The sequence below is a fragment of the Pelodiscus sinensis genome, chromosome 4 (assembly GCF_049634645.1).
Source record: "Pelodiscus sinensis isolate JC-2024 chromosome 4, ASM4963464v1, whole genome shotgun sequence".
Classification (NCBI taxonomy): Eukaryota; Metazoa; Chordata; order Testudines; family Trionychidae; genus Pelodiscus; species Pelodiscus sinensis.
In genome coordinates this window covers 101,178,006-101,196,326 of record NC_134714.1, presented here as the reverse complement: position 1 = coordinate 101,196,326, position 18,321 = coordinate 101,178,006, and the positions used below count along the sequence as shown (strand labels likewise).

Sequence of the window (18,321 nt, the reverse complement as noted above, 5' to 3'; positions counted from 1 at the left end):
AACATTTCTTTTGAAGGAAAGAGCAGAGGATGGGAAATGAGAAGTCAGGGCCCCCATGCTCTGTCCACAGCTTTGCTATTGACTGTCTTGGGAGAGTCCCAAACCAGTCTGTCACTCAATGTATCCATACTTCAGCAATCTGTGGTGCTCCCCAAGTTTAGGTTTCTGAAGTACAGCTTGAACCTCTCTAGTCCAACACCCCTAGGACCTGACCAGGGCTCAACAATGGTAGATCAATATTGTCTAGCAGCAGTACCAACACTGCCATTGCTTACTGGACTCTTAGAAGCCATTTAGGGGTAAATTAGTGCAAAAGACTGAGAGCCAGGACTGGTGGCTATAAATAAACTTTATGGGACTGTGGGAAACTCGACCACACCCATGATAAGAGGACATCTAGCTAACTAAAATCATTCTGGATTACTAATGTTGCCGGACCAGAAAGTGCCGGACAAGAGAGGTTCAATCTCTATGGGTATGTCTACACTACCCCGCTAGTTCGAACTAGCGGGGTAATGTAGGCATACCGCACTTGCAAATGAAGCTCGGGATTTGAATTTCCCCAGCTTCATTTGCATAAGCCGGGCGCCGCCATTTTTAAAACCCCGCTGGTTTGAACCCCGTGCAGCGCGGCTACACGGGGCACGAACTAGGTAGTTCGAACTAGGCTTCCTAGTTCGAACTACCGTTACTCCTCATTCCAAATCCCGGGCTTCATTTGAAAGTGCGGTATGCCTACATTACCCTCCTAGTTCGAACTAGGAGGGTAGTGTAGACATACCCTATGTGAGTACTAAACTGTGCAGTGTGCTCTCTGTGGGTGGATCCCTGTATGCCTCAATGGGGCTGACTTTAATGGGGCTCTATGTGTAGTAGGGTTTCTACTTGCATGTTGCTCTTTGCTGTAAGGAGTGGGCAGGGTCTTTAGTTACAACAATCCTCTATAGATTATACAGAGATACAAGTATATGTTGATCTTATCAAAGAGCAAGATGATGTTATTCAATCTACCTGTCTTAGGACCTTACCTTGCTTTCATTGACTTCAGGATGAGATCGAAGACATTTAAAATTGTATACATTATTGTCAGATGTGGGCATTTTATTTTTAAATATATGACATACCTGTGACCACATACAATTTCATATCAATACTGAAATTCTGTTGAACATTACATTGATTCAATCTGTACTATATTTTCTCAGTATTTATATTTATTAAATAATTTATCTGAAAGAATAGTAGTCAGGACTGTGGCCCAAATTCAGCAAGTTAATGGGACTACTTATGTATTTAAAATTAGGTACTGCTGTGATTACTCTCCAGAATTGGAGTTATAGCATACAGCTGAAGATACCATTTCTAATTATTTACCCTTTTTTATATGGTCAGAAATCCTTTTGTAGGGTCAAAACCAGAGTGGGTCAAGTAGAAATAGCAATTTAGTTCATAAATATTTGAATATTTGATCAATTTCATTAGTATTATTCTGTTCTATTTAGCAAAATGTGTATTGAAAGCAAGTTTCAATACTGAATTAAACCTATCAACTGAAAAGAGGTTTTCTTTCTTTTTTATTGAATGACACAGTTATCTTGAATAGGCTATTTAGAGGCTAAACATAAAGGCTACTGAAAAATTACTTTTACTTTACTTGGTCATTTTGCACTTCACTTTCAAATTACTATCATTAGTCATCTCTGGGCTCATTAACATTTAAAGCTGATCAATAAATGAAGGCACTAAAAAATTTCTTTTCTTGCATTTTCCTCCCAACCCAAACTCAGATTTTTCAAAAGTGACTTCTTCACTGTTACCCAGCATACTTTCTTTTAGCCTAAACTTTCCTGTCTCTCTTTCTTTAAATGCTCAATTAACAAAAAACAGACAAACAAACAAAAAATCCCCCAAAACACATAAGATTGGTAGATGAAGATCAGGGGGCGTGTGTTGTGAGTGACATCAACTGAGACAATAAAAGGGCTCCTTAGTTACTTAGAAGCTTTTTTTTAGAGTTACATTTAAGGGGTCCACTATATCAATTCAGTAGTGTTTAAATATACTCAACATCTAAAACAGGCAGCTTGTTGACTTATCTAAAGCAGAAGCCTGTTTAGGATATTATTTGGTAAGTATGCCTTATTTTTCTTTTAGGATACACCAGATAAATGACTTTAATAACAAATTGTAACTCAGTTTTTATATTTTGTTTTCTGTTTAGGCTAAGCATAAAAAAATCTGAGGTTTTTAAGGTTATTGGTTGAATCAGCCTTTTAAAATTCAGTTAAATGAATAAAATTAATGGTGAATTCACATATCTCAAAGTGAATTAAACCAATGGACTTTAAAATAGTGAATTAGATGCTGTGCTTTGAGCATATTCATGCTATGATGGTACTGTAAATGCTTTTCAGTAAAAAATCAACAGGAACATAACTGTAAACCCCCTGCATTTTAGGGCTTTATATTTATTCTGCCTCAGTTACTCCACCTGAAATTTGCTTGGCTTACCACTCAAAACATATTTTTCTAGTGATCACCACTAGAAACTCAAATTGAGATCTGAAATTCAAATTTATTTTAGACATTTACATCATTACCAGTAATACATATTCTTAAATTATCATTGCACTGCCAATGTTGTTTATCTGCAAAGCAAAATAAAACCAATCTCTGCTCCACAGCTATATGAGCTATGCAGCACTAGCAACTATAAAAACTTGGGACCACATTCTGTTTTTTTTCCACACCAGCTTATAAAGGGACTAACACAATTGACCTAACAGTTATGCCAGTGTAAAGCTGCCATAAGAGAATCAAGGTTCTTGGTTCTATCAGTAAAATCAGCAAAACTGAAGACACTGAAGAATGACACCAAAGAAGCAGACAAAATGTAACACTTTGCAATTTACATATGCAAGTATTTCAAGGAGCCTTACAAATATTTCCATGAGACAGAAATTAAAAATAAAAAACACTTTGCAATTAAACTCTGCCTTGTATCTGAAGATACCAAAATGGTGGATATTATAATGCCTATAGTAATATGGGAAACTTGTCCAAAAGTTAAGAGACTTGTCCAAAATTGTACTGCAAGTCATTATAAAAATTAGGAATAAAATCTAGTTTTTCTGATCCCTAAATTCCTTGTTCTATGTACAACATGTGAAAGATATTTTTACATAGTCTCTTTTCTGACTGTATATGTCAGGAATGGCCAATCTGCAGCTCTTGAGCTGCATGCGGCTCATTGGTTAAAGAAATGTGGCTCTTGTTCTGAGCTGCGTGCCAGCACTGCTCATGACCGGCTGTTCTGCACACATGCCCCAATTTCTGGATGGAGAAACACGTGGTGACTCCGGGTCCCAGGCATTGGATTAGAGCGGGGAACGGGGCGAGGCCCAGAGGGCCTGACTCTGAAGGAAAGGAGGGGGATTGGGTTAGAGTGGGGGGCTGAAGCACCTTAAACTCAAAGTCTTCATGGAAGCAGAACAAGGCAGCCAACACAGATGTCATATTTAAATTCCAGGGCAAAAAAAGAATCAGCAGGTTTATACTATGTTTCTTTCAAGAAAATTCAAAGGCTATTGTTTGCCAGGCTGAAGAAATTATTCTGAGATATGATTCTCTCCCTTCTTGTTTTTGAACCTTTCATATATATGGGCTACGTCTACACTGGCCCCTTTTCCGGAAGGGGCATGTAAATTTCATGAGTCGTAGTAGGGAAATGCGCGGGGGATTTAAATATCCCCCGCGGCATTTAAATAAAAATGTCCGCCGCTTTTTTCCGGCTTTTAAAAAAGCCGGAAAAGAGCGTCTACACTGGCCCCGATCCTCCGGAAAAAGCGCCCTTTTCCGGAGGCTCTTATTCCTACTTCAAAGTATTTAAATCCCCCGCGCATTTCCCTACTACGACTCATGAAATTTACATGCCCCTTCCGGAAAAGGGGCTAGTGTAGACGTAGCCATGCAGTCTGGGACAGACCTGAATTTTTAGAACTATAAAAAAAGCCATAATCTTCATAAGTCAAAAAAATGAGGAAACGATACCAGAGATCAACAAGCTGGAGTGAAACAGGCACTTCAAATTGTGCTAATTTACTTCTCAGTTCAGTTTAATTTAAAAAAAATTTCACAGGTCATAATAGGGCAGTCATGTTAAGTTTAAAACACTCGGTGGGGATGGCTTTTTTTTCTAGTGTGGGACTATTACTGTATTTTTAAAGTTTTTTTTTTAATTTGATGTTTGTTCCTTGTCAAGATCTATGGACTGGCCGTGAATTTTTTACGTGACTAGAGACTTTTTTTATTGTTTTTTGTCTAAAATGTCCTGTAATGTTATTTTTATCACTGCATTTTGTGTACTATATCTATCTAATCTATCTATCTATAAATATATAATATGTGGCTCTCTGCACTCTATCCATAGCTATTTTGGCTCTTCGTCTCTAACTTGTTGGCCACCCCTGGTATATGTCTTCAAAACTTTTTCTCTTTATCTAACCCCAGTTGTTCCCCTAGTTTAACAGATGTGAAACATAAATATGAAAATGTCCTTGTTCTGTCCTTACAGATAACATGTTTCCTATCAAAGACATGGCTAAGACTGCCATTGTTATATATGCAATTTGTATCTTTGCAACGTCTGATGGAAGACCAGCGACGTAAGTATAGTGCTACACATTTTGGAATTTGGGGATATTTTTACCAATTCTCTTTACTTTCATCTTGACGGGTTACATGCCTAGCAGTATTGGAAATCTGGCATCAAGTACAAGAATTAAAATAAACAATGTCAGTGGCTAAACAGTATTGGCACAAAACTAGGCCATTTCCCTCTTCTAGCCCTTCTCCCACTAATAATTCCACCACCAATTCACATATCACTGTTCCCCTTCCCACTTGCAGACAGTATATCCCTTTCTTGGTAAAGATCCAGGTTGAACAAATGTGCCTTTCCCTGACCTCAAAGGCTCCCAAACTTTGTCTTGAGTGGAGATCAAGAATTCAAGGCAGGACCATTATGAGACTGTTACTTTGTTCACCTTTCATACAGGAAGAGGTCAGTGAGTGAGATGCAACTGATGCACGATCTTGGGGAGCACCTGCATACTGTGGAGAGGCAGGATTGGCTTCAGCTGAAACTGCACGATGTGCACAGTGCCCCCGAGGCATTGGTGGATGCAAGGACCCAGAGGCCCCGAAAGAAGGATGATATTGTTCTGGGGGAGATCAGAAATCGGAGGCTGCTCCCTGGGCATTTGCAGGCAGCAGTGCAGAAGAAACCTATTGTTCTGGAGAAAGCTTACAGGGACATATTCTTCAAAACAAAGTCCAAGTGAAAGACGCATAGCATTGATCAGTCCAAGTGAACGCATGTCTAAGGCACTGACCAGATAGGGCATTTTATTAGTATGTATATTACATTAGTTCCTAGAGGCATCAACCAAGACTGCAGTGCCACCCTGGTAGGTCCTTTGCAAACACAGAAGAAGAGATTGCACCCATGTCAAATGCTGATAATTTCTGAATGTCTAATTCAATTGCTAGCGTGATCCATTTATTTCTAACATTTAAACTTGTATGTCTAAAAGCCAAACAAGCAGGAGATTAAATATAAATGGTTTTTAAAGGCAGGGTTTTAGTCCAGGTTCTACCACTCTTACTTACTTTAACCCAGTGAAATCATCCCAGAATAAATTACTAATCAACCTAAATGAGGATGGCAGAATCTGATCCCATAATAAATAGAGCACAAGTTGTGCAAGGATTTAAATATGTGTTTCATTCTACACACAGTGACCAGTTCCATTGATCCACTGCTCACACTATATAAAGTTGAGTTCATATCCGTTTCAGAGAAAGATCTGGGAAGTATAAAAAAAGACCTTTAATGTTAAAAATATTAAAAAGTAAGTTAAAATATAAAAACAGAAAAAGCAAAAGATTATAAATTATTAAAAGCAAAATGTAGGATTAAAACTAATTTTATAAACAATAGAAAAATCAATGGTTAAATAAAATATTCAAATAAGGGAAATATTTAACTACTCCACAATGGCCAAAAGGATAAGATTTGTAACATGAACAATAAATGGAAATGTATAGCATGTAGGTGCGAGGTTAGGGTATGTCTACACTACAGCGTTATTTCAAAATAGCTTATTTTGAAATAACGTGTCTAGACACAAAATGCAAAATGCTATTTCAAAATAGCGTGTCTACACTGATAGGATGCTGAATCATATTTAAGGCCTGCCGGAACCAGTTCTGGCAGGGCATCAGGTCAGGAATTACCTTGTGTGGCTGCTGCCTGAGGCGGAGACCTGTGCTTAAAGGGACCCTCCCAGACAGCTGGTTCTAAGGTTTTCCTGCTTGCTTGCCTACCTCACTGAGGGATAGCAAAGCATTTTTTTCCTCTGTGTGCTCTGGTTGCCCTCACTCAGGATACCACAACACTCTGCAGCATGGAGCCAGAGCCGCCCCTGGGCACTTTGGTGCTTCGCCTGGACGTTTTGCTGCGAGCCTGACAGCACATTCTGCAGTCTCCCTGGTGTGCCCCACTGGGGGCTTGTGCCTCATTCCTCCCTCACATCCTTCCACTTACCCCTCCCTAACCCCCCTTCCTGCTGTAAAATAAAAGACACGTGTTCATTACAACAAAGCCTCTTTATTGAAAAAAAAATGGGGGTGGAGGGAATGAAACTGAGGTGAGACTGGAGAAAGAAGGTGGGAGAGGGGAGGGGGAAACCTGGGAGGAGGGAGTTGGCAGGGGGAGGCAAGGGGAGGAGAAGTTCAGGGCTCAGGGTTGGGGGTCTCGCCGGCCCAACTGTCTCCCAGCACCGTGGTTGTGGGGGCCTCAGCATCCCCGGGAATGAAGGGAGGCTGGGGAGGAAGAAGCGGAGGGGGAGAAGAAGTAGGAAGAGGAGCGGTAGCTAGGGGTAGCTAGGCAGCAGGGGCTGGAGCAGCAGGAGGCAACAAGCTCTGTCCCAGGGTCGATGACCATCTGGGGGGCACGGACCATTCTGCCCGCCAGGATGTGGCCCACAGCATCAAAATAGAGGCAGGGATCTGGGTCTTCACCTGGTTGGGAGCTGCCCCCTGTGGCCCTGGCATACACCTGCTGCAGCTCCTTTATTTTCATGTGCACCTGCTCCTAGGTTCGCATATGGCCTTTGGTGGCCAGGCTGGCAGCCATCCGCCTGTAGACGGTTGCATTCCTCCATTTAGTGTGGAGATCATGGACATTGGTGGCATCCCCGCAAACCTGAATTAGGTCCCTGATATCCGCACTGGACCAAGCAGGCACCCACCTTTTGCAGCCCTGGCAGACTCCTGAGAGCTGGCAGACTGGTCCCGGGGAGCAGTGGAGGGCTGGCTGGCACTGGCTGCCTGGCTTATGTTGGCTCTGGGCTGGCAGGCTTGGAGCTGGCACAGGCACTGTGGACAGAGTCTACCCCTTTAAGGGCTCCGGGGGGGAGGGAAGAGGAGGGAGAGGAGTTTTCTTGGTTGTGACCAGAATGGCCATCAGGGCACCCTGGGAAGGGCTGGAGGCCCCCTATTTTGAAATAAGCATCTACACAATGCTTATTTCAAAATAGCAATTTTGAAATTGGTGCTATTCCTCGTGAAATGAGGTTTATCAATTTTGAAATAAGCCCTGTGCTATTTCAATATAATTGTGAAATAGCGGTTTGGCTGTGTAGATGCTGGTAAAGTTATTTTGAAATAACGGCTATTATTTTGAAATAATTTTGCTATGTAGACATACCCTTAGATAACAAAAAATGGAATTGAAGTCAGACAATTACATTCATCCAAAATTGTACAAAATATTTTCATCCCCTCTCTTGTCTGAAAATTATTCACTATCTAAATTGTCTATATGTTGTCTTAGTACTACATGCATAAACTTACCCATTCGTAGGCCTAAGAATTTATACTGGCAATATGACTCATGTGTGCATGCATCTATATTTATAGAAATGGGTCAATAGACTATAAAATCCTTGCAACAGATTCCCATTAGCCTTTGGAAATAATTGCAACAGTGTACCACAGAAGCCGTGAGCTTAGCAGAAATTATAAAAATGATTGGATGTGTGTATGTGTGTGTGTGTGTGTGTGTGTAAAAATAATAAGGTTTATAAGTAAAATTATAATTATAAAAATGAATAGCAAAAAAATTCTAAACCTGAATTTTGGAAGAGATATAAACACTCAAGCTCTGGAGGATAAACCAACTTCTAACTGATGCAGTTGAGGAAGAAACTTTCCTTGTATTCAATGTTTTCCATGATTTCCACTGTGGAGTTTATGACACCTTCCTCCCAAACCTCTGCTACATATCACTACTAGAACGTGGCAGGTAGAACAATTGTATGGTGGAGGTGCTGGATACTCAGGATATGATGGAAACCATTTCAAGCCAGGGGGTTCTGCAGCACTCCCAGGGTATGTCTACACTACAAAGTTAATTCCAACTAACAGCCGTTAGTTCGAATTAACTTTAATAGCGGATATACATACAAACCGCTAGTTTGAATTTAATTCAAACTAGCGGAGCTCTTAATTCGAACTAGGTAAACCTCATTCTACGAGGACTAACGCCTAGTTTGAATTAAGTAGTTCAAATTAAGGGCTGTGTAGCCACTTAATTCAAACTAGTTGGAGGCTAGCCCTTTCCAGGTTGCCCTGGTGGCCACTCTGGGCACCACCAGGGAAACTTTTCTGCCCCCCTTCCAGCCCCAGAGCCCTTAAAGGGGCATGGTCTGGCTACACTGCTTGTGCCAGTTGCAAGCCTGCCAGCACCCAGCCAACAGACCCTGCACCTGGCACGGCATGAGCCAGCCACCCGCTGCCACCCAGCCCTCCGCCTCTTCCCAGGACAAGGCTGGTGGCTCCCAGGAGCCTGCCCGGGGCCACAAGAGGTGGGCGCCCACCTCGTCTAGTGCGGAGATCGTGAACCTCATCGAGGTTTGAGGGGAGGCCTTCAACGTCCACGACCTCTGCAGTAGGCACACGAATGCAGCCGTCTACGGCAGCATAACTGCCAGCCTGGCCACCAAAGGCCACATGTGAACCCAGGAGCAGGTTTGCATGAAAATCAAGTTGGTCCAGTGAGATCCCCGACACTGAGCCCTGAGCTTAGAACATAAGAACATAAGAATGGCCGTACTGGGTCAGACCAAAGGTCCATTTAGCCCAGTAGCCTGTCTGCCGACAGCGGCCGGCACCAGGTACCCCGGAGGGGATGGACTGAAGACAATGACATAGCAATTTGTCTCATGCCATCCATCTCCAGCCTTCCACAAACAGAGGCCAGGGACACCATTCCTATCCCCTGGCTAATAGCACTCCATGGACCCAACCTCCATGAATTTATCTAACTTCTCCTTAAATTCTGTTATAGTTCTAGCCTTCACAGCCTCCTGTGGCAAGGAGTTCCACAGGTTGACTATGTGCTATGTGAAGAAGAACTTTCACTTATTATTTTTAAACCTGCTGTCCATTCATTTCATTTGGTGTCCTCTAGTCCTTCTATTATGGGAACTAATGAAGAACTTTTCTTTATTCACCCTCTCCACACCACATATAATTTTATAGAACTCTATCATATCCCCCTCAGTCTCCTCTTTTCTAAGCTGAAAAGTCCCAGTCTCTTTAGCCTTTCTTCATATGGGACCTGTTCCAAACTCCTGATCATTGTAGTTGCCCTTTTCTGAACCCTTTCCAAGGCCAAAATATCTTTTTTGAGGTGAGGAGACCACATCTGTATACAGTACTGAAGATATGGCGTACCATAGTTTTATACTTCCCCTCCTCCTTCGTCCCCTGGCTTCCACCTTCTAGCTCCCTCCTCCCAGGTTTCCAACTCCCCTCTCCCACCCTCTCTCTTACCCTCTCCCACCTCCTTTTCCCAGTCTCCCCAGAGGTTAATCCTCCCCCCCCCCCCTCCAGTTTTGTTAAATAAAGAGGGTTTCTATTTTTGAACATGTGTCCTTTATTTTTTACATCAGGAAGGGGGACTAGGGAAGGGTAAATGGAAGGAGGTGAGGGAGGAATGGGGCACGAGCCCCCAATGGGGAGGACTGGGGTGGCTCTGTGGGCTCCTCGGGGTGGAAGCTCTCCTGCAGGGCCTCCTGGATCCTGACAGACCCCTGATTGATCCCCCGCCCAGATGGCAGCCTGTGGCAACTGCAGCTGGGCTGGTGGCCGAGTGCTGTGATGTGCCGAGTGTGGGCACTCAGGGCACTCCAAGTCAGGACTGCTTTGCTATCCCTCATCGAGGTAGACAAACAAGCGGGGAACCCTGAGAACTGTCTGTCCGGGGTGGGGGTCGGGTCCCTTTAAGCACAGCCCTCGGCTAGCCTGAGGCAGCAGCCCACATGTTAAGTCCTAACCTGATGCCCTGCCGGCACTGGTTCCAGCCATCCTTAACTTCGATTCAGGGTCCACTCAATGTGGACATGCTATTTCGAATTAGCAAAACGCTAATTTGAATTAGTTTTTAGGTCTAGATGCACTAGTTCGAATTAGCTTAGTTCGAATTAACTAATTTGAATTAAGTTAGTTCGAATTAGTGCTGTAGTGTACACATACCCCCAGATCCAGCACCTATGATCAGACCCAGATACTGGACTAGATGAACCATTGGTCTCAGTCAGAACAACTTTCTCTACATTTCCAATCCTTTTTGCCAGCCAGGGAAATAAACACCTCCCATTCCCTGCAATGACTGAGAAGAGGGAATGGGGGAGGACTGGCCAAGCAACAAAGCAAATGGAAAATGGCCAGTCAAAGCAAAGAGCAAAAGATAAAGGCTGAGTAACGCACAACGACATAGCACTTCCTGGGAGTTGACACCCAGGACAGCTGCCCTTCTTGCTCGCCCCTAGAATCTGCCCTTTTCCCATGTAATGTTTACTTGTCCATTTGATTCCTAGCACACTTCGGATAAAAAGTGAACAAATAATAAATAAATTCAAAATATAAATTCAAATCTTCTGCCGATTAGAAATGTCCTTGCAACTAGTGAGCTGTATTTCATTATCTTGACTATATCTTTACTAATGTAAAAGCCCTGATACGGCAAACAGATGATGCGATAATGCAGACCTGGTACCAAGTCCCATTATAGTGAATAGTACACAATGGTACGTAGGGATCCATGATAGTATATCTATTTTTGGAACTGGGCCCTTAAAGTGTACTTTCTATTTATTTTTTATCGTATGTTTATGCTTAACTTATAAAGAAATGAAATTGCATTTTTAACCAGTCTTACTTATGTGTCACCGCATACAATGGACCAACAGCTCTTGGACATTATTTTAAAGCATAACAAACTCTGATTTTCCTGTCAGTATTTATATTGGTAGATATGTGGATAAGGAGACACATTTTGAATTTATTGGGAACTGGAGAATTTATGAGCTGTACTTAAACCAAAACAAAATCAGACTGCTGGCATAAAAAAATAAAAAGGCTGTAGATTTTTTTTTTTAAACTAAGGACTGAGGGAAAGCTGATAGGTGTGAAAGAGCACACAGTTTGTGAAGGTAGCAGCTACTGAAGAATAGATAGATATAAATCCCATTTAAATATAACACATGAGTGCAAGAAACTAAATATAGATCAAATGAGCTAATATACAAATTCTAGAAGTGTTAAATACTAAGGCCTGGTCTACACTAGACCAGGACGTTCAGCTTAAGGTACTCAACTCCAGCTATGTAAAATGCATAGCTGGAGATGGCTTACCTTAAGCCGAGCCTTGACAGCATCCACACTGCGGGAGGCCTATGGGAGCAAATGCTTCTGTCCGCTTCTCTAAGTCCTCAGGGTATGTCTACACTACCCCCCTAGTTCGAACTAGAGGGGTAATGTATGCATACCGAACTTGCTAATGAAGCCCGGGATTTGAATTTCCCGGGCTTCATTAGCATAAAGCCGGCGCCGCCATTTTTAAAAGCCGGCTAGTGCGAACCCCGTGCCGCGCGGCTACACGCGGCACGGGCTAGATAGTTCGGACTAACAAGCCATTCCGAACTATCTGTACACCTCGTTCCACGAGGCGTACAGATAGTTCGGAATGGCTTGCTAGTCCGAACTATCTAGCCCGTGCCGCGTGTAGCCGCGCGGCACGGGGTTCGCACTAGCCGGCTTTTAAAAATGGTGGCGCCAGTTTTATGCTAATGAAGCCCGGGAAATTCAAATCCCGGGCTTCATTAGCAAGTTCGGTATGCATACATTACCCCCCTAGTTCGAACTAGGGGGGTAGTGTAGACATACCCTCACAAAAGGAGGAGTTTTGGACGCTGATGTGAGCTGCCCTCAGCATTCAATTTTTGGGTCTATACTAGATCTGTTAAATTGAACACCAGAAGATTGACCTCCTGAGTGTCGAGCTTCTAGTAAGTATAGATGTGACCTTAGATGGATGAAATAGAGTGCTAGGCATTAAATGAGGATGTTGATAAAATAGGCATTTTGGAAACTTGGTGGAATAAGGATAATCAATGGGACATGGCATTTCAGAGTGCAAAGTATACAGAAATGATAAAGTAGGTTATGCTAGGGGAGGGGGATAGTGGGTCTATATGTGAAAGAAAGCACTGAGCAGTGGCGCTGGCAGATGTGGCCAAAGAAGCCATGTGTACAGCTGCGAGAGGCTTCTGGAGGCCAATTATTTGGCTCCATCCACACTCATGCTATTTCAAAATAACTCTTTCAAAATAAGCCTTGTTCCTCATGAAAAGCTGTACAGATTTCAAAATAACTAGTCCTTTATTTTGAAATAACAGGCTTGGTAGTGTGGACTCTCCACTTATTTCAAAATAAGGTGAGTTAAATTAAACAGAAGTTAAAAGCAGCAGTCATGAGGGTGAAAGGCATGGAAACTATGTGATAGAAGTTCAAACTAAATGTATACCCCAAATTAAAAAAAAAAAGAAGCAAAACAGTAAGAGCATAAAAAAAATCCAGCATGACTAAACAGAATATTAAAAGAGGAAAAATGGCATCAATTAAAATCTTATAGAAAAAACCTGAAAGGCGTATACACTCTGCTAAGCCAAGCATAAAAGTATAAGGCAGGCCAAGAAAGAATTCGAAGATCAACTAGCTAAGGAAAACAAAAACAGTAATTTTTTTAACTGCATCAGAAGTAGGAAGCCTGTAAATAGTCAGTAGGGACACTGCAAGACTAAGGTGAGAAAAAAGCACTTAAGGAAGAAAAAATTATTAGAGATGTGGGGTGATTCTTTGTATCAGTCTTCACTGCTGATGATATGGAAGAAATCCCAACATCCAAAACATTCTTTTAGGTCACAAATCTGACTAACTGTCCCAGATTGAGATGTCAATAGAGGAGGTTCTTGGACAAACTGATACATTAAACATTAATAAGTCACCAGTACTAGATGTTATTCCTCCAAGAGATCTGAAAGAAGTAAAATATGAAATTGCAGAACTAACAACTGCAACCTACCACTTAAATCAGTCTGAGTACGTCTGCATTTGCTCCCTAGTTCGAACTAGTTCCTCATTTTTTGAGGAGTAACGTTAGTTTGAACCAAGGGGTTTAATTTGAACTAATGTGTCCCTGAGCGCACTTCCTGGTTTGAATCAGCTGGCGAGCAGAATAGCGTGTGGACGAGATTATGCTAATGAAGCACGGGATATTTAAATCCCTGCTTCATTAGTAATTTCGGTCGGCTACATTTGCATCCCTAGTTCGAACTAGGGAGCAAGTGTAGACGTACCCTCTCTGTAATATATGACTGGAAGGTAGCTGATGTAATGCCGATGTAGAAAGAGGTCTCTAGAGGTGATCCTGGCAATTACACACCAGTAAGTCAAATTCCAGTGCCAAGCAAATTGGTTGAAAGTGTAAAATTATCAGACACACAAGCAAAAATGATATGTTGAGAAAGAGTCAGCATGGCTTTTGTAAAGGGACATCATGCCTCCTCAATCTATTAGACTTGTTTGAGGATGTCAACAAGCATATGAAAAAGAATGAGCCAGTTGAAACAGTGTACTTGGACTTTCAAAATGATTTGACAAGCTCAATTATCAAAAGCTCGTAAGCAAAGTAAGCAATTGTAAGATAAGATGGAGGGTCTTCTCATGGTTCCGGAACTGGTTAAAAGATGGGAAACAAAGAATAGGAATAAATGATCAATTTTCACAATGAAGAAAGCTAAGTAGCAGGGTCCTCCAAGGATCCATATTGTGACTTGTGTCATTCAAAATACTGATAAATGATCTGAAAAGGGGGCTAAACAGTGAAGTGGCAAAATCTGCAGGTGATACAAAATTAGTCAAGATAATCAAGTCCAAAGCTGACTGTAGAATTTTAAAGGAATCTCACAAAACTGCATGACTGGGCAATCAAATGACAGATGAATTTCTGTGTTGATACTAGGGTAGCAGGCAGGTGGCCGTGGGGGAGGGCAGGGAGAGCTTCAGTCGGTGGGTGGCGGAACAGGAGGAGGCGCAGTAGCCACACCCTTCTTGGAGTGACTTACTATTTGAACCAAAGGGAGTGGGCAGGTGCCCACTAAAAACCCCTCTCCCAGTCTCAGGACTCCTGGACTCAGGATTCAATTGATTACAGGGGACAAATAATGAAAAACAGGCTCAGGGGTAATAGAGAGGTAGCCATGTTAGTCTGATTTTGGTAAAACAAAAGGAAAAACTATGCAGCACTTTAAAGACTAATAAGATAGTTTATTAGGTGATGAGCTTTTGTGGGCCAGACCGACTTCCACAGACCATATTCTGGAAAAGAAAATTGGCTCAGGGGTGTGAGTCAAAGGTTTAAAATGAGGGTACCAGATGGGGATACCGAGCAGAGACCCTTGGACAGTGCCCACTGCTCCTCAAAGCTGTCCAGGGAGCCAGTGGATACTGCCCAGAGGAACTTTGTCTGGATGCATGAGGGCAGGGAGGAGCAGAAATAGGCCCCGAAGTTGCAGAGCACCTCTTTGGCCAGCATCCTCCTCCTGGTATTATAGATAACAGCTTTTGCCAGGGCCAGGAGGAGGTTGATAAGGTCTCACAACTTTGTTGGGCCATGGATGGGGTATGCAGAAAGAAATGGTGTGGAGAAAAGTGCAGCCAGGAGCTGGAAAAGGGACTGCAACCTGGCATATTCTAGGTAGGCATGCACCATATTTTCCCTCATGCTACAGAAGGGGCAGGCATGGGGGTGAACTGTGTCAGGTATACACCTGTGCTTACAGCTTCATGAAGGAACTGCCAATTTATGTCCCCGATGGGTCTTGGGATCACGGTGTAATACACATTGGCCCACCAGGGTTCCTAACCCTTGACAGGTGTTAAATAGTCCTGCCACTTGGTGTGAGGGTGGGACATGAGGATGAGAAAATGTAAGGTGCAGAGCACGAGTGTGCACAGATGGTCCCTAGGTGCAGTTTGAAAACCTGCAGAATCTGCAGCCGGCGGAGGGGTGCAGGGATTGGGAGGCCCGTGGTCCTGAAACAGGAGCCCAAGGAAAAGGGCTAGAGGGTTTGCAAAGGGTGGGGGCAGGACATATCCTCTCACAGGGCTCATTGCAGGAAATCAAGAGTGGGCTGCAACAAAGCTGCCTTCACCTCCTGGAACTTGTGTAGAGGGGTTCGGGTGGTGGAGAACCCCATGTGCTCAGTGAGCACTCCGGGGTCCACACAGTCCCCCATTGTAGTCCAGAAGGTTACTGACCCTAGTGGTTTCTGCCAGGACCAACCTTGGGCACACCGAGGGAGATTCCGCCAAAAGCACCCACCATGCTGGATTGTGGAACAGGGGCTCCATGAGGAGGTCTACCCTCTCGGAGGCCACAATGGACCTGTCACTGCAAACAGCTTCCAGGTCTAGAGGAGTTCCTGGTAGAACTCTGGCAGCTCTGAGAGGCCTTGCGGAATACCCCTTGGGTGGAGAAAAAGAGCTGCCAGTCATATCGGAGACCTTGGAGGTGGTGGAGGAAGGCATGCGCCTACGTGCTTCATCCTGGACTATCTGCACTACACAAATGTCCCTGCAGGGCCTGGAGGCATACGGTCCACATATGCAGACCAGGCCCTGTCTCCCTCTTCCAGAGGAAGACACAGGACCCCAGCAGAGATCCAGTGCAGTCCTAGCCAGAACAACTCCAGGGCTATCCTCTGGAGTTGGGCCAGAACCTCTGGGGCCAGGCTCAGGGTGTTGAGCTGGTGCCAGAGCATGGACAGGACCAGTTGGTTCAGCACCAGCGTCCTCCCTCAAGTAAAAGTCCCTTAACTATTTAGTACTGGCCTGAACACAGGTCAGGAAACAAGACTAAATCCGCTGGGCCTACACACGAGCCTGTAGGAATTATTTACACTTCAGCTTTGTATGCCTCAGCTTTCCACCACTAATAATCTAATCTCTATCCATTTCTCTTGCTCTGAGAGCCACATAGACAGGGGGAAGGGAAGAAGAGTATAGAGTAATTTCATAGCTTTCAGAGCTACATTTCCTCCTTCGTGATTATACTTTGTAAACTGGGACAAAACTGGAATCACAGATCTAGATCATCTCATAGGGTTGCCAGGTATCCGGTTTTGAACCGGACAGTCAAGTATCTGAGCTTTCTGTTCGGGAAACAAATTGAGAAAATATAAATGTCCGGTATTTTCTGAATAAGATGTAATGTAGATTGTGATGTAATGTCAAGTGTGTCCAGTATTTTTGTTTAAACCATCTGGCAACTCTACCATCTCAATTTACCAGGGCATTCAGAGTGACCTAGACAAATTGGAGGATTGGGCCAAAAGAAATCTGATGAGGTTCAACAGAAACAAGCACAGTGTCCTGCACTTAGGACAGAAGAATCCTAAGCATTGTTATAGGCTCAGGACTGACTGGCTAAGCAGCAGTTCAGAAGAAAAGGACCTGTGGATGAGAGTGGATGAGAAGTTGGATATAATTCAACAGTGTGCCTCTCTAGCCAAGAAGGTGAATGGTATATTAGGTTGCATTAGGTGGAACATTTCCAGCAGAGCTAGAGACATTATTATTTCCCTTTATTCAGCATTGATGAGGCCACATCTGCAGTACTGCGTCCAGTTCTGGGCCCCCCACTATAAAAAGGATGTGGAGATGTTCCAGCGGAGGGCAACCAAAATGATTAGGGAGCTGGAGCACATGACCTATGAGGAGAGGCTGAGGAAGTTGTGCTTATTTAGTCTCAGATGAGAAGAGCGAGGGGGGGGATTTGATAGCAGCCTTCAGCTTCCTAAAGGGGGGGCTCCAAAGAGGATGGAGAAAGGCTGTTCTCAGTAGTGACGGATGGCAGAACAAGGAGCAAAGGTCTCAAGTTGCAGTGGGAGAGGTCTAGGTTGGATATTAGGAAAAACTATTTCCCTAGGAGGGTGGTGAAGCCCTGGAATGGGTTATCTAAGGAGGTGGTGGAATCTCCATCCCAGAGGTTTTTAAGTCCCAGCCTGGCAAATCCCTGGCTGGGATGATTTAGTGAGTGTGGGTCCTGCTTTGGGCAGGGGGTTGGACTCGATGATCTTCTGAGGTATCTCCCAACCCTGGGCTTCTATGAAATAATAGGATCCAAATTTTATGCTACCATATTGGTTTGAAAAGCACAAGCACACAGAAACTCATCAAAATGGCTGGTCCTGTGGCCTCTAAAGATGTTAAATTGCGGTCAACTGACTAGTGGAATAGTTGATGGAATTTCTATGTATTACTCAACTGGTCGATAGGCACTTCCACACTCCTCCTTTCAAATGCAGAAGAGGCACCGCTGGGGCTCTTTCACATTTCCAAGGAGGAGTGCAGAACTCTGCATACAGCTTGGGGCCAGTGAGAAGTCCCACTAACTGGGGGCTGCACAGGAGTGCCTGGCAGGGGCTCTTGTGCCTTTCAAAGCTATGGCACCCGGGTCAGTGTGGGACTCAAGAGTCCCCTGGTGACCCTGGGCTCCATGCCGCGCTGCATGTCAGGTAGAGCCCGGCTCAGCTGGGGACTCGCAGCTGCCCCTTTAAAATGCAGAGGCCAGCGCGCGGGTCCGCTGTGCAGCGGCCTGTTGGGGTTCAGAGTTGCAGCGCCCTCCCCTTTGCTGCCTCTATCTGGTGCGCCGCCGAGGCCCGTCCCAGCCCCTCTCGCTCCCCCACGCGCGGGGGCGCTGCGGGGCCGCCTGCGCCCGGCCAGTCAAGCTACCAACCCCCGCGCACGCGCAGGCCCGGCCCCCGGAAACCCGCCCCCGCATGTCCTGTCCGCCCACTAAACTGCGGCTGCGCGCGGTTCTGGGCACCGCCCGGCGGTCACTATGGGGAC

General features: G+C 44.2%; 1 protein-coding gene across 1 annotated transcript; it reads left to right on the top strand.

The window, feature by feature from the left end:
• The first annotated feature begins 2,041 nt into the window (after window positions 1-2,041).
• On the top strand, window positions 2,042-6,062 carry LOC142829006 (parathyroid hormone-like). Its single transcript, XM_075926046.1, has 3 exons — window positions 2,042-2,128; window positions 4,574-4,664; window positions 5,057-6,062. Exons 2-3 carry the CDS (start codon window positions 4,579-4,581, stop codon window positions 5,340-5,342), a joined length of 372 nt encoding a protein of 123 aa, XP_075782161.1. The 5' UTR covers window positions 2,042-2,128; window positions 4,574-4,578; the 3' UTR covers window positions 5,343-6,062.
• Window positions 6,063-18,321: the final 12,259 nt, after the last annotated feature.

What these genes read in the sequence shown, in the direction of transcription:
- LOC142829006 (XM_075926046.1), top strand. Translation starts at nt 4,579, where the DNA reads ATGTTTCCTATCAAAGACATGGCTAAGACTGCCATTGTTATATATGCA. An exon ending in TCTGATGGAAGACCAGCGAC is followed by an intron (nt 4,665 to 5,056) that starts GTAAGTATAGTG and finishes CCTTTCATACAG; the next exon opens with GAAGAGGTCAGTGAGTGAGA.